Below are 20,626 nucleotides of genomic sequence, written 5' to 3'. Positions count from 1 at the left end.
ATATTAAAATTTTGATATTTAACTAGTAGAGTCACTATTCTATGTCAGCGAGTCTCATACTTCAGATGCACACAAACCATAATATAGATTAGCACCTAAACATTTTAGAGGTGGTTATAAACATCCACAGGTCTCATTGATTTTCCAACTGAATCTATAAGTGTTGACCACTTCTGAAATAAGGTGCCAGATCTATTCTACTGAACGGATTCTCATGAAAACCTGACGAATGTAGCTGTCACTCTTGACCTTTATGTCTATGCTCAGATTCACGATCAGTGTTCTCTTATTTGAAGCGCTTGTGCAATTTCTGCTTTATTCCGCAGGCTCTGTGAATTACTTTAAGCATTTTATACACATCAGGGTAAAGTTAGCACTCTGATCAATAAGTATTAGATAAATATGACTCAAATCATCTTGAAGACAGTCATGAGAAATCTTGTCCTTCACCGGGAGCTAACAAAATCTAGTCACTTGCTACCTGACTTTTTGTATTAAAAACAAATACAGTTTTTCAAACATAATTTTTCTTTCTATTTCTATCACCATCAAATCATATGAGCTTTATCATCAGCTCTACCTGAAGCAACATAAATTCTTCCAATTTTTTTCCTGTTTGTCCTGAATAGATGCACTATGAAGCAAGCCACCTACAGACTACACCTATATCATACACCTGAGTACATGGGACGAGACCTACCTTCTCCCCTGTCTTCCCCCTCAATCTCTCATTCATTCCACCAATTCTTGTAAAGAAACTTGAAAGTATCCCTATTTTTCTGATTACAACTTAACTGGATGTAGCTGGTAATTACAAATTTAGTAAAAGCTTATTATGAATCTCACTGAGTCAGTGAAACTACCACGTTTCAAACATGACATTTAGGTACCTTATTGAAGTGGGCGGTTGATAAGTGCACTGTGAAGGTATCAGCCCACGTAGTCTCTTCTCACTCAGGGTCACAACTCCTGACTTAGAAATTATCCACGCATTCAGTGCTTTTAAACCAGCAGCACAGCTGATGACTCCCCAGCAAATGCACTGATATATTGTTTGGATCTAGATATCCCTCTGGAAACATACACACATTCATACACATTGGGCTGGATGGGCCTTGTTCTTCCAGAGATACACGTAGTCCATCTACTCCTACAGCAAAGTCCTGGTCTTCCACTTGGTTCCTTGTGGGAGTCCTAAGGGAGCACCCAGCTGCTTCCTAATTCTTCTTGCTTAGGATATACAGAAAACAAAGGAAAGAAAGTAATGGGGCTTGAAGAGCACCAATGCAAAATCTGTTCTGATATTAGCTTGTCAAAGCTAATAACAGAATTTATTCAAGCAAGCATCAACACACAGCAGTGAGTCAAATCCTGTAAGGAACAGCATATCTCCACACTTTGGTCAACTCTCAGCATCCCTCCTCTTTCCCCAGCTCCCATTCTTTCAGGGGGTTCAGACCTTATCCCAAGATGAAGTCTGTAGCAGCAGAGCTAAAAATTCCAGGAATTTTGTATCATCCCAGTTAATCCCCACTCTTCCTAACTCTGACCACTCTGTTACTCCACTGTTCTGCAGAAGGAAAGCAAACTTCTTGTTCCTGGACAGCTAGCAAGTGAAAAACGCAAAATCAAAGCACAACTACCAACACAAGCACAAGTTGTGGGGTTTTTTATGCACAAGTTGTATATCAAAATGACCTTGCTGCCGAGCAAACCACACTTCAACAGAAGACCACCATAAATAATTAGCCCCTTAACAGCACAGCTCATGATTATTATGGCTATTGGAGTTCTTGCTGAATTCTAGGAAAATGAAGCAGGAATTACAGACGCCAAGCAGATTCCTACCATCATCTGTTTGGTACCGCTCTGAAGGAATTCAAATCCCCGTTTCCACAGTAGGAAAGATTCAAAAGAGTTAGGAGAGCCACTGTTTTATGTCTGTTTTAACTGGCTAGACTTCCACCCGCAAATAGACGCACACAGTCTGTGTGTTACACTAGTAATGAATACTCTGAAAGTTAAGGCTTCATGATCTGCCCAAGTGCCTGGATGCAGAGCTTTCCAAAGAATTAGCTACAGGTTAGCATCATAGTATTAAGAATTACTTATGAGATAATACATTTAAAATTACAACATTCCACTATTGATTCAAAAAGAAAAAAAAAAGAGAGAGAACAAGGGAAAAAGAAAGCTTTTAAAAGTAAACAGGACCTTTTTTTTTTTTTTTTACTTAGAATTGAATCTGGTATCAGGGAGACTGAAAAAAAAATCAGCGACATTCCCAACAAGGCAAAAATGTAAATAAACCACTGCAATTCTAGACCAAGGGGAATACATTCTTCGATCCTAAAATGAGAGACCTGAAGGACTAATGCCAAGAAAAATGAAACAGAAGCCTGCACCTTTAAACACAATCATGCTACAGTGATGGTGTGTTTGTTTAACACACAGACAGAAGACTTCAGCCTTTGCCAATTCTTTTCTCAGTTGCCGACGTCTACTGCATAAATGCCAGAACTGCTGAAAAACTGGTACACCACCAAAAATCCTGTCCAGCCTCCCCCTGGTTTCCTCACTACTAAATAGCAACGAAGAACTTTATTGCTGAGTAGTCCAGTTTCTATTCCTCCCTTTTTCAGGCACAAGCTAACTGCTAACTAAGACTATGAAAATAAAAGAAATGAGATCCATTCCAACCCATCAGTATATCTGAATCGAATTGTGTGAGTTGCCAATTGGTTTTCCAGTCCTCACGCTCAATATCTGCTGTTAATTTGCTTGCTATTTCAAGAACTTGAAGACTGTCAGCAAAATCCACGGTGCATTACAAAACTTATAATTGAAAAGCAAAAAAAATCAAGATCTGATGCTTTTCTGACAGGATAAACACGAAGTCTGAAAACACTGATTGGAGCAAGGGAGAGCTACTAACTTGGAGCTACTTGTATTAAAATATCATTGCAAATGAAGCAGAAAAGGGAAGAGTGTTAGAAATAATTTCAAACTGATGCAAACCCCCAAAATTTACATGGGGCTGAAAGGGGAATAAGAAAAATTGCACCAAACAGTATTTTTTAAGGAGATGGCTGAACCTGTCCTTACTTTCTTAAGGCTGCATTATCTATGCCAATTAAAACTTTGCTTCAGAAAAAGAGTTAAGGTACTTCCTCTGGAGTTATTAAAAAAAGCAAATGAAAGCCTTGGCTTCGCAGAGGTGAGCGACAGCAAGCCGTTTGTTCTTGACCTCTGGATCACCCTACAGATCAAATTCCTGGACATAGGAAAAACCCACTAGTATTCATTACAAGCAACTGGGAGGCCAGCTTTGTGCTTCTGTTCTTGAGACCTGAACAAGCTACAACTTGACAAACGTGCAGGATATTGCTGAACAATGCTGCTGTTCCTGTCCGAAGGGAAGAGCTTTATTCCTAGCTTCATTCAGGATGAATTGATTTTCATCACAATGATGCAAATTGCAGATTTCAGTCATTTAAATAGTCAATTTTAATCTTTTACGTTTGTGCTTTTCAGTTATTTCCATAATGTTGATTCCATTAACCATTAAAATGTATTGATTTATATTGAATTAGCTTTTATATTAAACATTTTCTTCCCTCAAAAAGATTCCTCTATTCATAGTTATCTAAACAAATATATATGCTGAAAGCTTGGATCTTCAGTTTTACTTTTCATTCTGCTAGCTATGGGTGGAATTTGCCCATATATTAATACCTAAAAATAATGTAAATGATTGCTTTATTGGATTATTTTTTACTTATGGCTTGTGTCTTTTTGTGGCATTTTTATGGAGAACAGGATTTAAATTCCATAAATAAGCCTACTTCCTCGATATTAATGAAATTAACCACCATCAATTTCTACACACACAAAATAAATTTTATCGGAATACTTTTTCATTTCAACTATTTTTATCCTTCAAACCAACCAAAAAAAAAAAAAAAGCTACCTGTAGAGCTGAACAGCAGAACAAAACAAAACACAGAAAAATTATTCTCCCTGAACAATTGTTTCTGTCAAAATGTGGTTTAAACGAATTCTGGCTCCATTTAACTGCAGTTCTCTGGTGGTTTTAACACTCTTAAAGTTTCATTAGAAAACAGGCATTGCTAGAATATTTGTATTCAAACGTCTATAGCATACCTGAGTAAATTCAGTCCTTAGCATGGATGAACAATTCCAAATATAATTTAAAAAACCACACATATTTTAAAATAACAACATTTGAATTTAAATAAAACTTATACATATTCAGCACTCGAAGCTGCAGGAAAAACAGACTGTCTCTCCTTACCCTTTTACAGACATATCAGTATGAGTTATGCTTATGTATACCTCACAAGGGGAGCACTGAGATTTAAAAATTCATATATTCATTACTGTCTGTATTTTTTGTCCTGTTCACTAAGTAGCCTCAATCTCAAATTTCCAAAGTAGAAAATGTTTCCATTGGAATCTAGAAGAGTTTTGACTGCATAAACTATCAATTATTTCCCTACCAAACAAGCCAGATTCAGAGGACGAAGTTAGAAGGAAGAGGAAGGAGAGAAATGTTTTTGTGGATTGTTATCTAGAGACCAAATGGAAAACCTTCAGCCATTTTGCTCCTTCGAGGTACATCAAATATCTCTCATTTAAGGTGTGAAAATGTCAAGTTACGTTCTCCAGCTCTGAAAATGAGCTGAGCTCCCAATGTGATTCATGTCCCACCCTTGCTCTTTTCTCTTTTAGGGGCTGATACTCGTTTTCAACTTCCCTCCAGCTAATGCCATTTAATACTCTCAGAACCATCAGGCTAAATTCAAATTTCCTGCTCCTCAGAGGCTGTTGATATGCACCACCATACATTCCAATTGCAAATACACATGAACGCTCTCGTGTATTGTAAGTTATTTTCTACACACAAATTCTACCAAATTGTAAGTTAGGAGGCACTACTTGAACTCTCTTAGGTCTTTAGAAAGCTTTCAGATGTACCATGAGTAATAACATGTAATGAATATGGACTGATATTTCTTTTCTGTAGTTACACTGAGTTGGCAATTTACATTTTCTAAATAGATAGATGACTTATAGCCAGTTTTCCCACTATTCTGGCAATTACTTCTTAGAAACCCCTGACAGGCTGAAACCTCCAGAATCACAGCTGTTATTCTTGGTTTGATCCCTCTTTTTAAATTAAAACCAGTAGCTTTATCAGCAAATGAGATTTTTTTTTTCCCTCTGGAAATACTTACAAAAATGCACATAAATTGAATATGCCAAGTTATCTCGTTTTTAGGGTTGGTGCATCTTCTGGGTTAATGACCAGGGTTCCACTTCTGCGACAGAACTAATTGGGGTAAGGAGGCCACAAATATATACAATACCAACATCGCTTCCCCCTCCCCCCCCACCCCCAGTTCTCTTCCTTTAGGGTAAAATCTGAAGATTTATAGTAGTAGAGCGAGATGTGATTGGAGGGGAAGGAGAAAAAAAAATTACGAAGTGCTAACAGGCTTGTCTGATCATTCTGTCTCAGTTTCCAGCCACAGAACAGATTTGAAACAGATTTTTCTAGTATGTGATGTGACTTTTCCTTCCTCTCTCTCTCAATGACCAACTAAAATGCAGAAACTGCCTGAATTTTCATGTTTTACAGGAAACCACATTATCTGGGGGGAGAAGGAAAGAGAAGAGACTGCATCTCTATGCTCCAAACACAGAACAGCTGATCTAAGAAGTTGCATTCAAAATGATAACCTCAAACCTATACCAACAGTTGCTCAAGACATGCTTTGATAACAGTTTCACAGCTAAACACAAATGAAACATCCTTCAAGAGGGAGAAGCATGTACCTGGTTGGAGCTCTGCATGCCTTTGTAGCTACCTAGCTTCATTTCCCATTGATTGCTAATTGGAAAAATCCAGTTATTAATGGATTATATGGAGGAATAATTAAGATTTGTCTTCCATGACTAGGTCAGAATACATATGCTATCCACTTGTTATGGTTAAAACAACTCAGTTCCTTGACGTGGCATCCCTTAGTATTTCAGAACAAACATTCTAAATCCACACGTATACCTGCAAAATGAAAGAACTTCCAAATGCAGGCAGAGACAAAGGGATAATAGACTGCCTATAGGGTATTACTAAAAAAAAAAATCATTTGAAATGTCTTTTAAGAGATTATTCCTAACCTGAATTAAGATAATCTTTCCCAATTAGCTGATACTGCAGGACTTAGAGGTTGGCCTGGAGTTTTGGGGGGATTTTTGTCATTTTTTTAGCTAAGCAATGTCAGGCTGATTTAAACTACTAGCTAAAGGCTATGACTTAAATTTGAAGAATTAGTAGCTTAAGTCAAACATGTGAGATACAGAGCTAGATCACAATTTTCTAGCCAGCACTAATGTACAAAATATGACCTCAAAAAAGCATTGTCAGAAGTATCAGTGTGCATCACCAAGGCCTGCAGGCCAAGCAAACAGTCAATAAAGATGAGATGAAGGGGAAAATTTCTAATATCTGTATAGGTTTGCTCCATCCTTTGGTTCAACCCTTGCTATTCTCCCTTCCTCTCCTACTTTCACCTTTAAAGCAAGCCTGATGTCAAAAATATAAGCTTACAATAAAACCCTTCTTATAGACGTGCATAAATTAGCACCTAAGTACTTCAGCTGACAATTGAGAATGCCAAGTACCGCAATGATTATCACCACCAATGAAGTTCAGGTTTCTGGCAGAGCCTGAAAGGACTGTAGCTGTTTTTAGCGTGAGAATTTAAAACAAGTGTTACCCAAGACTCCACACAGAGATATCAGGCACCACAATTAAAGAACATGTAGAAAAAACAATGAAGAGTCTCCTTAGAACAAAACTGGACAGCACATGCTTGGCACAGGGGTGGAATGAGATCAAAACTGGACTGAATTTTCCTTATCACAACCTTACAAATGAAAGAAAACAATGCCTAGAAGTGATCGGAAATAATGCTTAACTCACCTGCTGCCTTGTAACTTGTGCTGTGTGGGTGTTAAATGCTGCCATACTGATCTATTAGCACAGCAGACATAAATACCTAAACAGTGTACAATAAATATAATGCAGCTTCGCTAATATATACTAAGATGCAGTTAATCCACAAGCACAGTGTGGATATTGAGTCCACAATTTTTTAAGTGCATTCAGCAGGCATAATAGAAATAATTACAATTCCTTTCATCTTATTTCACACACATGGCTAAATAGAGCCTATTTATCCACAAAGGGGGGGGTGGGGGAGGGGAGGCAATTGTTTTAGCGTAGTTTACAGCTTAAGTTTGATACTGATCTGCAGGGCAATGCAACAAAGCAGCTTCATGCATTTTCAACAGGAATAATTCCTGCTGTGGTTCAAGTAATAAATGGCAAAGGAAGTTTAAATTGAGACTTACCACGGGGCACCGTATATTCGGAATCCTTTAACTGTTACTTCTGAATCTTGTAAGTAAATACTATTTGTCAGGAGTGACTGAACATTGTCAAAGTCCTCTGGTTTCAATTTGGACACAGAGGGAAAGCGGTAGTAATCTTGTTTAACAAGGTCTGCCATGAATTCCTTATCAAATGTCAGTTCATGATTCCCAGCAATCACTATTTTATATTCATATGGTAGGTTTCCTGAAATAACAAAAAAGAGGACTTAATTAGCACATTTTCCTCCCACTTCAGCATTGCTGGCACAATAAGTAGACAGCTAGCAGTAACAGAATGAAATACCTCAGGTCTATGTGCATCTCCATGCCGAGCAGAAGTTATTAATGCTGCTCCTTTTCAGTTGAATGAAACTGCGTTAAAATGTAAAGTAATATCACACAAAGCAATGTCATAATAAAAAGCATGTACTGCAGAGTTAAACAAAACAAGCTGGTAGGCACCAAACCAGCTCCAAAGATGGCACAAACCACCACCACTCCCTTGCTTTCAGCTGATTTAGATTAGCCTAAGATTAGGCATCTGGTGCCGTTGGTTTTTAAATGATGCCATTATTTTGATTTGTGGCATTTATTCCAGACCTAGCCTGTTTTCCAAAGCTTCAATTCCCCTGCAATGGACTTCCACTTCATTATTATTATTCAGTTTATAGTAGTATCTCCTTTCTGTAAGAAGCACACATGTAGAAGAAACCATGAAACTCAGGCAAGTGAGACATAAGGTGGGGAAAAAGGAAATGTGGTTAATTCATTTACCGTGATGGTCAGAGATAAGAATGCAGGCTTGAACACCCCAATTCAGAGGAACTATTCCCATTGTTTGGAAGGAAGGAGGCATGGATCAGGCTCATGGAGCCAGATTTTTGGAGTTCAGAGACAGATTTTCAAGCACTCATTACCAACAGCCAGTGCCAAATCTTCCAAATAAACATACTTGGTGCTGAGCTCCCTTAAAAATATGGTCCCATACTGTGGTGTCTTCAAAGAAGTTTGATTCTTTTACAAAACCTGTTTCACTGTGACTTGCCAAAAATCACACCTAAGTTTGCATCAAAGCTAATTTCTACTTCCTTCACCATAGCCTGATCTCCTCGTCTTATAGCAAATCATTTATTTTGGTGTTTAATCCTAATCATCATTTAGAAAGGGCTGGTTCTGTTGTTTGGGGTTTTTTCCATAAAGACAGCAAAATATATGTGGAAATGTCTCTGTGGAACCCCCTTCTAGTTCTGGTACTCCCAACTCCCTGAGGAACACAGATGCCATGTATTTCTCATGAACATGGTTCTCCTAAATAGATGTGGCTTTGCTAGTTTAAATCTTGTCTTTCAACTTTCAAAACTGTCTGGGTTTGTGTTGTTTCATTTCTTTTTTTTAAATAAGTTTCAAAGCAAAGATGCAAGTATTTACAATAAGATTAACTTTCCCCTAAATAAGACTTATGGGGAACCAGTCAAAACCCTCTGGTTTTCAATATTTACAGCACGGAAACAGGAATTACACAAGATATGTATACAAACATCATCTTTGCAAAATTAGTTAATTCTAGATAGAAAAACTAAAAACCTACAAATTCCCTGGGGAAAAAAAAAGAACAAAAAACAAAAACCAAACCAAAAAACCCAACAAACTTTCAAGCAGAAATCTTCACAGGCACCTCACATCCGAACAAAATGCAGATCATACATATTCATAACTCTGCAGTGCTGCATTAGAATAAAAGGTGGGGGAGATGCAATAAATGCTCCTCTGCAGTTTATGCCTCACTCCTTTCCCTCTTCCTTTCCCTTCCCCTCTGCTACAGGCTGTTCTGCAATTCATTTTTATTTAAAAACTCGATGCGGCAGGTACCTACAATCCCTTCTCTCTGTGACTCCTGGGCACAAGGTAAAATTGCTATTTTCTCCTCTCTCAGGAACCATAAAAGATACCACTGGCATGAAATTTGATACATTTGTCGTAACTATCAATCCCCCAAAACAAGCTAGATGTGATAAAATTCTCAGAAAAGTAGGATGGAGAAGTTAAATTCAGGTTTCTGCCAAGCTGTCAGCATTTGCCAGTCTTGCCACGAGAAAACGTCTCATCTTACTGGATAAACGTCCAAGTTTTACACTTTCTCCCACTTTTATTTTGATAAATTAAAAGTCTGGAACATTTTTGCTTGAAGTCAATGTTGGTTTTTTTTATCTTGACACCTTGAAAAAGAGGGCTTGCCTTGAAGACACACAGGACATGAACAGACAAAACAATGGTGGCATCAGTGATTATTAGAACATATATACATATGACATTATGCATCTTAAATAAGCACCTGAAATCCATAGGGAAAACCAAACAGTATTTACTGCAATTACAGCCTCCACTTGGTCACCTCTTGAGAGCCAGGATGAGGGGACCTGAGAGAGAACAGGGGACATGGCCCCACCAATGAAACTTAAGCACCAACACTGAGGAATAAGGCAAAACATGCCCTGAAGGAGAAACCCATGGGGATCAAAGTTCATCAACATCTATGTGCAAGCTCTAGCTCAGCACATCCATTGCCTGTGGGCTGGAGAGTAACCAGTGCTGGCTGCAGATGCAATGGCTACAGCCCCAGGTCCCCCATTCAGCAATGAGACGAGACATGCTTCACTCCGTATCTGTACACGCTTTAATACTGACCACAGGATGGGCACCAAGGTCTGACCCAGCTCCCTACCTAGCTCCCGGACTCCATAACCAGTCACATTTTGCTGGCAATGAGCAACACCACCCACCAAAACACAAACGCAGCAAAAACCAGGCCAAGCAAAGGGGGGCAGCAAGAGGAAATCCTATCCATTCCTTTCCCCTTCCCTGAGGAAGGCTATATAGCACTAATCACAGTAATAAACTACCTGCAATCGTGTTAGCTATTTATTCACAGCATTCAGGTTTTCCCTGAAAGGCCCTGTGGCAGTGAACAACATTTATTTTCTCTGATACAATTCATGAAATATTTTTGAGTGTTTTCTTTTGGCAGCCCTGCCCTTTGTCTATTATCTGCTGACCTTCTGTGTTTAACATGGAAGCATAAATGATCACACACAAAAATCTCCTACTCCATGATATTTTAGTTTCATCTTGACCAGATTAATCTCTGCACATCTACCTCCCTGTTGTCTGTACAAAGAGATGATGTAGCACAATACACAGGCTGAAAGATGTTTCTTCATTTTCCTTCACTAAACTTTTGTGAGCTACATTTGGTCTTTGTTAGTCTAATTTCCTAACTTTTAAATTTTCCATCATGCATCAGTAATATTACTAATTCTAATTTTTACGGTGAATCTAGAAAACAGATAGAATTGCTTTCCAAACTAGAAAAAGAGTTTGAACTGTTTGGTAGCACAAGTACTTCACAACCCCGATTACCAATTCCGAGGGTTATAACTGAATTCAAATTCAAAATAGTTAAATGTTTAACAGATGAGACCAAAAGGCTAAAATTAAAGCTACTAAAAATGATTCGGACACCAAGTCAGTGGAGTCACTTATACTGGAGTATTTGAAATCCTAAATATTTATGTATGTGAACACACAGGGTGTGCGTATCTTCAATATATATTTATATTTTGGCTAAGATGTGTTACACCACCTGCCTTCAACAGTAGAAGCAAGATGCAAGCATCGATCAAGAAAATAATGCAATTAGACAAGTTGTTCTCTTCTAAAAGACAGAACAAGGGGGTTGTTGGGGTTTTTTTTAACCTACATAAGTAGGTGTTCCAGTGGAGTTTTTTAAGTTCCTAGGAGTACTTAATCTGTTGAACAACCACTCCCATTTTAACATGCTTCATATGTACTTCATGTGAGTACAATTTAGTCACACAGCCCAAGTTCTGCAGAGCTGCCAGACATGAAAAGGAGTCTGGCTCACAATGAATGTTAACTGCTGAGTCCCTATAAAAATAGAAAATCACATTATTTTTTAAATACTGTCACCTAAAAAATCCACAGGGAAGTAAAAGAATAAGAAATAATGGGACATAGATGTCTACATAGCGGTAGAAACCTGTATTTACACACAAATGCTGTGCAAGCGCTTTTGATGTGAACCTCTGAATATGTATACGCATGCATCAACTATTCAAACCCCACAACACTTCCATGAAATCCAAAGTGTTTCCATGCCCATTTCAGAGCCTGGCAGACCCTCTGGCCATATGTTGAGAAATGGGCTGAGAAACAGTGAAGTACAAATCTTAATCCCTTCAGAAAGAGGGAAACATGCCTATACAAATGAATCACCTCAAATTTATGGGGTATTGTATATGCTTCAGAAGTGCAAAACTGGTCATGAAGCATTTGCCTATAACCAACTACATACACATCCAGAGATGAACACTGAAGGAGCAGACCTTGTGTCATTCCTATGGACTTCCAGTCCTGGGCAACAGGCAAGGGCAACCAGCAGAACCTGCTACTGCTCAGCAGCTCTGTAACTCTTCATGGAGATTTGTCATGGAAAGCCCGCTGCATCTCATGGGCATGGTCACTCTCTCTTCCCAGCATTTACAAGCACAACTGCAACATACATAGGCCTCTTCCATCTTTTTAAAAGAAAGACAAAGTATCTCAAAGGCTCTGATTTCTCCTTTGTCAGCAGCAAGAGAGTTAGACTGTAAAAGTACAGCTATATAGACTCCAGCTTTTGGTGAGACTTCTCTCACCAACAATCAACTGCAGGTATTGAGATCCAAAACTGGGTAGGAAAAACAAACATCTTTTCCAGGATGAGACTGACCAACTGACTGTGAAAATATTTTGGCTATTTTAATCAAACAGCCTTCATAAAAAGTCCTCAATAGAATAGCTAAAACTGCTGCCAACCAACATACTGGCTGAAAATATAACCCATGAATTTCTATGCATTTTACCTCAGCTTCTGTAGAAATCTACAGAACAAAATAATCAAAACCAAAATAGCAGGCAAATAAAAGACAGAACATGCACAAAACCCAGCACATGCTTCTAAAAACATATGAAGAACTGAAGTACAAGATCTCTCAAGATTTTCTTAATGGAAAGTGTTCTACCAGTTTGTTAAACTACCATCAGTTCGGATGCCTCTTTTTTTTTTTTTCCCCCCTCCAAAAGAAGATTTTGGAGAAGAAAAAATAAAGGCAAAACACACACAGGCAACACAGCAAGAGGAGCAGATGAATGGAAGTTTAACTGTTTTGCCTTTATGCAAAGAAAACATCAGGCCACAGCACAGGGAGAAGCAGAGGCTGAGACCCTTGAATTCCTGTGATATATCTAAAGCTTGTACATTAAAGCTCCCCTTTGTTGAAAGCGCTGTTAGACACAACAAAACAGAAATGTTAGGTAAGTGCAAGCTCTGCCTCTGACCTTTCGCTCTGTAACCGTCAGGCTTCATTAATTTCCACAAGGCCTGACAGCTCTAGCGTTAATACTCACACTTGCGGATCGAGCCACACAGCAGGTTCAGACTGCTACCTTCTCCTCTGAAACTCATGCATTAGGATTTCTTCCATGCTGGCAATGGAAAACCAAGTCTAAGAAACATTAAACACAAAAAACTACGTTACAATAATGCCACGGTTGAGTCATAAACCCATGAAAGCAAGGAAGTACTGAGTGAATCTTGCCTCAGTGCCTCTAACTCAGCTATGCAGTGCCAAGCTATTTCAGCAAATATGGTCCTCTCTGAGCCATCGCAGAACCAGCATACCCAAAACCAAGTGCTTCCACTCATTCTCACTCCCATAGGTAAGTACAGGGAACTTTGCACAACACTGGGCTGTAACGTAGCCAAATGCAGCATAAACCCTGAAGCAGGGCCATACACACTGCACAATCTAATGATCTGTGGGTCTGATTTAACAATGCTCTGACACTGGTAACAATTCCTTGCTTTTACGTACTTATGTCTCAACCATAACATTATTCTAATGTAACTGTTTGTGATTAATACCCTTCTCTCTGTTAAAAGAAAAAATGCAGCACAACGTAAGTGGCAATCTTTTGCTTCACTTCAGTGTTCCACATCTTCCTTAGCATTATTCTGACGTGAGTTGGATTTGATCTCAAATTTGTTTTGAATTTCACAGGGCTACTATTACTGAAACGTTTTTTCTTGAAAAAGGGAAGCTTCACCAAAGTTTTATCAGTTAATACACGACGGTTATTTGTTTTGAAACAAACAGAATCCAAAGTTTTTGTTTAGGCTAACCTCAAAACCAAAAAAAGCCTCCAGATTTTGCAGCTCATAACACTGCCAACTTTAGGTGTAAAAAGTCCCCCAAATTGACTTTAAAATGATGAAACCTGAAACAGAAGCAGCACAGATTGCTTGCTAGTCCCTGGAAAGGTTTTTCTTTTCAGGCTTGTAATTCTGTAACCTAAGAGATGAGGCTTTCAAGGGAAAAAGCAAACAAACAAATCACCTTAAAAAAAAAAAAAAGATCATCAAAAAAGCTGACAGCTATGAAGTTTCCCTTTAAATTTAGCAAATTCTGAACACACCACCCTCCCTGGACACTGCAATAGAGTTATTTTTCCCCTTCATTTTTAAAAATGAAGAAATAACAGTTCCTGCTACTCTCCCCTTTCCCATAGCCAAAGCAATATGCGAAGGACCACCACAACTGCACTCGTGCCAAGTGCACACTTCCAAAGAGATCCTTTAAGTGAAACAGTGTTCACTTAGGAAAACAGCTAAGGTTTTCAGGCATAAACATCTTTTATCTGGCAGAGCTGAAGGGTGTCCCTCTACACAGAATTACCCATATTTACACTTACTGAGATTTGCATCTAACCCCCTATAGTTTAAGGTCTATAGCGCTTTTATACTGGCATATACATAGAAATATGTTATATTTTGTCCAACATAATTTTACATTTTCTCTTGCGATCAAGATCTTAATGTACCAGGACTGACAAGTTTTAGACCAATTTCAGCTGGGTTTTGACTGGCTCGGATCAGGAACATAAGCTCTGCCAGTGGGGCTAAGTAGAAACCCTTGCTCCTTGAACCTGATTAAGACTAAATTGAAAAGGAACATTTTTGGTTACCATTACATTAAGCTAAAATATAGAAATGAACCCTAATACTATCTACATCTAATAAGAAAAAGCCATCTCTATTTCAAAATTTTCAAAGAACTCTCTATAAATGCATCACAGATCAATTTACATGGTAGTTTTGCCAATAAGCAAAATGAAATCACAGGTTCCAATTGGCTTAACTCATACTGGAAAGTGCGAAAGCAAATGCTAGAAAATGCAATTACTGCAAACAAACTCCATTTTCTCCACTCAGGAGGGAATTTCAGGGAACATTTTATTGCCCTCAAATAATATTTCTAAAGGCATCAATACACAATTCTATTTTCTTTTTGGAGTCCCCCCACACTATATAACCTAATCCTCTATAAAGAAACTCACCAGATTTTGAAATAATATATAGGCTGTTGATATTACCTTGTGCACACACATATTGTATCAATTTAAATGATTTTTCTCCATGAATCTTAAGAACATAAAACCCAGCAGTCACTGTCTGACACAAACAGATCTGGACCTATTTCCCATAACATACCCTTTGTCTCTGCAATTCAGAATTCCAATTAAGTCTCCCCCCCCCCCATAAATGAATAAAAGCCATCAAAAAGGAGGTCATCTTGAGAAACAATTATACAGAAAGTAATTAAGCTGATCATAATTACCACAGACAATGTCTTGGTATTTTCATGTACGTATATTTTCACACTGCAAAAGGCCAGTGAATGCTAAGGACCTATCTTAATACTCTTAATACAAAACAAATATTTAAAACAATGAGGAAGCACATATAATCACCAAAAACATTCTCCTGTTTTTTTCCACTCTGAACTTGTTCCCATTATTTGTTTCCTCATTTTTACATGAAAGTCTTTGAGGCTTACAAATGCACAAAGCAGTAGGCACACACCTCCCTCTGCCTTGCAGCCTGGTAAAGACTAGTCAGTACTTCCAAAAAAGTCACTCCAAATGCCTCTCAGGAAGGTGATCAGAGCATTTCTTATGAGAAGAAAAATCTTAAATACATAATTTATTTCTATCATACTGTATATTTTATGCAACTTCTCCATTTTTATACATGGAACTGAAATCCTTCCTTTCAAAACCATTATTTTTGAGTACACTGTTGGTAAACTAATTCATATAATTGTAAGGGAAAAAATAATAAGAGGGGACAGCAAGAATAATCACAAGAAAAATAAACTGAAAGGAAAAAGAAGAAATAAGGTAAAATATTTTTTTAATATCCCAAAGGTTTTAAAAGCATGGACTGCTGTCTAAAAGCAGGACAACAGCTTTTTAATAACTGAGAATTCAACATTCTCCAGTGTGCTAAAGCAATTAGCTGCTTTGGAAATATTACCCTGTGATCATGTTTTGTACTTCTAGTTACAAAAATTTAAATACAAGAAGCAAGTTTGATTTTCAAAAGCATTTTTAAACATATTTTTGGATGGTGATGCTGATGTTTGTTGGAAATCGTTTCTTTCTTTTTCTAGATGGAATAGGAGAAATCTAAAACCTGAACTAAACTCAGCCTAATATCCATTTGACAGCACTATGTGCTGTATTTCAGTCCATGGTCCTTTCCTGAAAGTTTTACAGAGGATAAAAACCAAAGAGAAAGTAAACAGCAAATGCAAAGAGAAATTACAGTCAATTCAAAATATTCAGGCAGGTCTTTATGAACCTCCAGTATTATTTTCTGAATCCCACATTTTAATTCATTATTCTAAATAAACCTAAACATTCCATTATAGTCTTTCAAGATGAACTTGGATACCAGGAATCTCCTGAGCCCTGTAAGGAAATTCCTTTTAATAACCCAGCCCACAGAGACGTTTCTTAGCTACTAAAAGAGACAACCAAATCACCCCAGCTGTATCACGTTATTACAACGAACTGAATTCCTCTTATGAAGGGTTGGTTGTTTTTTTTTCCCCTAGCCATCTAGAAATGCTTGAGTAGAATGGCACATAGCCTCAAATACCTTCCTTATAGGTTTAAGCACATATAGTAACCCCAAACACTAAAATAAAGGAGCGAGAGAAGGGAACTTTAAGCCTGATAAAGGTCTAGAGTGATAACTTTGGAAATCGGTGCAGTGATTTCTGAGTTCCAAATCTCACTCCTGCTACTATTTCTTGACACCTCCTCTCTCTTCCTGGCTTTGCAGAATTTCAATTACTATATTATTTTACAGCATCCCAAGACCTCAAGACAGACAGTTCAGACTGAAGTTTCCTAAACATCCAAGGCACCGCACTTGCTGAAATACGAAATACCTCCTAATTGTCCTTCCAAAGAAGGACGGACGAAACAGATGAATGAAAAATAGTCTATGTAATGTAAATTCCATTCTGCAACATAGAGTGTGTGTGATTTATTTGTGACAGTATTCAGGTGAAACTCCCATCTTTCCTATGCCTGTACACGTACACAGGTTCTTTGCACATGGGCCCTGTCTTGTCTGGTTAATAAGACACCTTAATAAGGCACATCTCCTTAATAGTAAGCACCTAAGCTATTAAGGTAAAGTGTTTTTAAATCAAGTTAAATGGATACATGAGATTTATAGTACTTGTAGCTGCGCATTTGAATTTACAGTAACATTTTCACAAGGTGCTGCAAAATCTGTATGATACAGCATCTGTATTTTCCTTCTGTATTCAGAAGCACACTGAGGATTGTGGTACATGAATAAATACTTCTCTGTAACTAAAAGCTATCATTAGCTGCTGGGGCATGCAGCATTTGCAATATTTCATCTAGTGTGCTTTCTGCAGAGTGGGGTCTCTTTTGACTTGCCCATTTTAGCCATCATTTCTAGACTTAAAAAAAAAAAAAAAGAATTAAAAGCGTGCTGCAAAAAGGCATGCTCTGCAGACCTTACGTTTTGCTGAATAAAGGAATGACTATAGCTAATCAGAGCTGGCCATTAAGATAAAGCACTAAAAGAACAGCTATTTCAGTCACTTACACAAAGGTAACAATCTATTTCTTATTTCTGCTCCTTTCAGCTAAGGTTTCGCCCTTTCACCTCGAAGGCAAGCATCAGTGTTTTTCCAGCTGGCTTCCCGGAAGCATTTGTTTAGGAATGGCTATATTGCTTCCACTAGAACTGTACACACTCTCTAGAAGCTCACTCAAACACCAAGACCCATTTTAACACAAGTACCCAGTGCTGCCCAGCACAAGATCCATCATCAGATCTGTCTCTCCCCTCCTTCCACCCCCAGGGTAACTGCCGCAGCAGGACATCCCCTTGGCCATCCTTGCTCAGGCAATCCCTCCCCACCTTTCATGCTCCAGCTAATGGCTCGGGATTATAATTTACAGCCAGGAGACTGCAAATGGTGCATGGCTTTCCCTACAGTGCTAGCCTGAGAATTACCCTGCATGGGGTTTTATGAGAGGACATTAGTCCGGGACCTTTACTCACAGGATCACAAATATGGCTACAGCTACATCATTTTATTCCCAGCAACCACCAGATCTTGTAACAGGGACAGAGGAGAGCAAAATGAACAAACTCCTTCCCCACAATGCTCAGAAGACATCTCCTGCAAAAAAACACAGGAAACTTCATGGCTGCCTTGCAGCTTTCTGCTCTTTTTTCAGTAGTGAAGGCAAATGTCAAATGCTGCTTAGGGAGTGGGAAGCCTTAAGAGTAACATTTGAGGGAGAGCAGCTCAGGTAAAATTCAAGAAGTATGGGTAATTTTATCATTTGCAGCTCTGTTTTAAACTAAAATATTTGTTGGTTACACAAGAAAAAAAAAAAAAAACAACTAATGGCAACATTCAGGAGAAAAGGAGTTATTGCGCTCTGATACTCAGCCCAGCCTGTAATATTGAAGCTTCTGATTCATTAGAAAAGATGTACATAATTCTGAGGTCTTTAAGGTTCACTTATCAGCAGTTACAGGAAATTCAAAGTACAGAATGTTCCTGAGCTTTCATTTCTTAATTTTATTAACTTGGGAAGGGATGAAGCCCTGGGAAAAGCAGGTGAATCTCCACTACTTTACATCTTTGTGCTCTTTGTAGCCTCCAACTCTCCTCTAGATTGATGTTATTTATTTGTGCTTTGGCTTTGCATCTTCTTTCTTCTCTCCTTACATTGCTGTCCCCTGTTGTGCTGCTGTGTTCCTCCCTCTACTAAATGTACCATCAATAGCAAGCGAGGGTTTGGTAACCCTCACCTCATAGGCAAGGTGAAGGATGAGAAAAGAGACCAGAACAGCTCAGTGAAGTGAGGCGCTGAAGGGACCCAAGCCTTGAGGCAATCTCAAGTCCTGAGAAACTCAGTCCACAACACTGTGGAAGGGCCACCATGAACCAGCCCACACATAAACCACATGCTAAGACCAGCACAGCACCATGCGACATGGAGCAGGTCCTCCCGGCCCTGCACTGGGGCTGACCAAGAGAAGATGCTGCTTGGGGGTCTTGTAAGCATTCCATGGAGCATGCACTGTTATTCACATCATCATGCAGGACACAAAGCAGGACAAAGAAAATACAAATCCCTGTAGCTCTGGGAGAAGGGGTTCTCTTCTCCTGTGTCCCCCTCACCACCACCAGTGGTACCAGAATGCCCATGAATATAACACCCAGCCTCGGAAATCAATATACGCCCCTAAATACAGTCAATAAAGATTTCAAGCTCTTCTAACAAGCACAACAGGGTGGGTGGGAGAGGTGGAGTTGCACGGGTCTTTCTTTTGCAGCCCTTTTGTGCCAAGACATATCATTCCCAATAGAAAAATGCCTGCAGAATTTGTCCAAGCTGAAACACTCAGCTTCAGCCCACTGCAACAAGAGGGTTAATTAACAAGCCATGCAGGCTGGTTATAGCCAGCAAGAAGCAGCAATCTATTTTTCTTTAACAAAAAAAAAAAAAAAAAAGAAGTCATCAGTAATTCTTGGAACATTTATTAACCCCCTAGTATAGGCAATTACTGTAAGATAAAGGTCTGTCAGTCTTGCATTAACATAAATTGCTGCATATTGCTTTTCTACAGCAATGTCCACAACAGTGTGAACAAATGCTACCATTTGAGTTTTAAGCTTGATTCAAGCCTCCTCAATCTAACATTTTTAGCAGATTCCACTCTCAGTGGCTGTTTGGCCACAAAAAAATCATGTTATACAAGCCAAAATAACGCAGGCTGGCATTTCACTGATATACTGTTTTGTAGCTCTGTTTAAGATAATCTCACACATTTCCTAACATGCAGGACTGAAATGAGGAAGGGGGGTGGGAAGCACAAAACCCAAAGATCATTCCTGCTGTCTGCTAGGTTCTGTAGTCACATACAACATAAAAAAACAGTAGCGATTAAAACAAACAAAAAAAAAGGCTCTGTAATAGACAGGACACTGCCAACCAGCTTTAAATTGAATTACACAGCCTGCTAATCTTTATGATGAAATAAAATTTCTTTGAACACTAAACATCATACTAAAATCTGCAGTGCTTTCTCCCTCCAGCCCCAACCTCTCTCTGCTCAAAGCAACTCCTCCACCCCAACCCCATTGTTCTTTCAAAGCAGGAATGTGATGCTCTACTAACAGAAAGACTTCTTATTTTAATTAGATATTGTTAATATGGTGTGCATGATATGAACATTTAAGACCGAGGTATTTCTGCACTTCGTATATTTGATGCAACATTAAATTTGTAAGTAAGTGACAGAATAAATTGATGGTGTACAAACAATACATACTTTGTCTGCTTTCCTTTGAAATCATTCGCATATCATGATATGTGGCTGCAGCAGCAATGCTGGAGGAAGAATCTCATGACAATGTCTATAAAATTTCCTATTTGGGTGGCATTGCTCGCTTCATGCCTGGTCAATACAACAACCATAAATCTCTGTTCTGTTTTAAAGTGGATTTGTGGGAAAAAGGGAATTGAAAGGAAGAATTATTTTGGTTATTTTATAGATTTGTTTTGGTTATGGTTTGTTATTTGAAACCTGACCACCTCCCTCCCCGCCTTTTAAGACAACAGCAGTCCAGGGAAACAGATCCAAGAAATGACTGAGCAATTATTGTGATTGAAAGTCCATCCAAGAATTATGCAA

General features: G+C 38.5%; 1 protein-coding gene and 1 long non-coding RNA gene across 2 annotated transcripts in view; one reads left to right on the top strand and one right to left on the bottom strand.

Moving 5' to 3' along the window:
- The window catches only part of MPPED2 (metallophosphoesterase domain containing 2), a 102,135-nt gene that overhangs the window by 37,908 nt on the left and 43,601 nt on the right, over positions 1–20,626 (bottom strand). The window contains exon 4 of the mRNA XM_030484665.1: positions 7,441–7,666. Within this exon, the coding sequence (XP_030340525.1) occupies positions 7,441–7,666 (226 nt within the window). The remainder of the gene's footprint in view (positions 1–7,440; positions 7,667–20,626) is intronic.
- On the top strand, positions 13,139–16,902 carry LOC115607404. Its single transcript, XR_003991225.1, has 2 exons — positions 13,139–13,239; positions 16,736–16,902. It is a non-coding gene; the product is annotated as an uncharacterized LOC115607404 (long non-coding RNA).

Source organism: Strigops habroptila, chromosome 4 (assembly GCF_004027225.2).
Source record: "Strigops habroptila isolate Jane chromosome 4, bStrHab1.2.pri, whole genome shotgun sequence".
NCBI classification, from domain to species: domain Eukaryota; kingdom Metazoa; phylum Chordata; class Aves; order Psittaciformes; family Psittacidae; genus Strigops; species Strigops habroptila.
The sequence above is the reverse complement of the archived record's forward strand: the minus strand, read 5'-3'. Positions and strand labels throughout refer to the sequence as shown.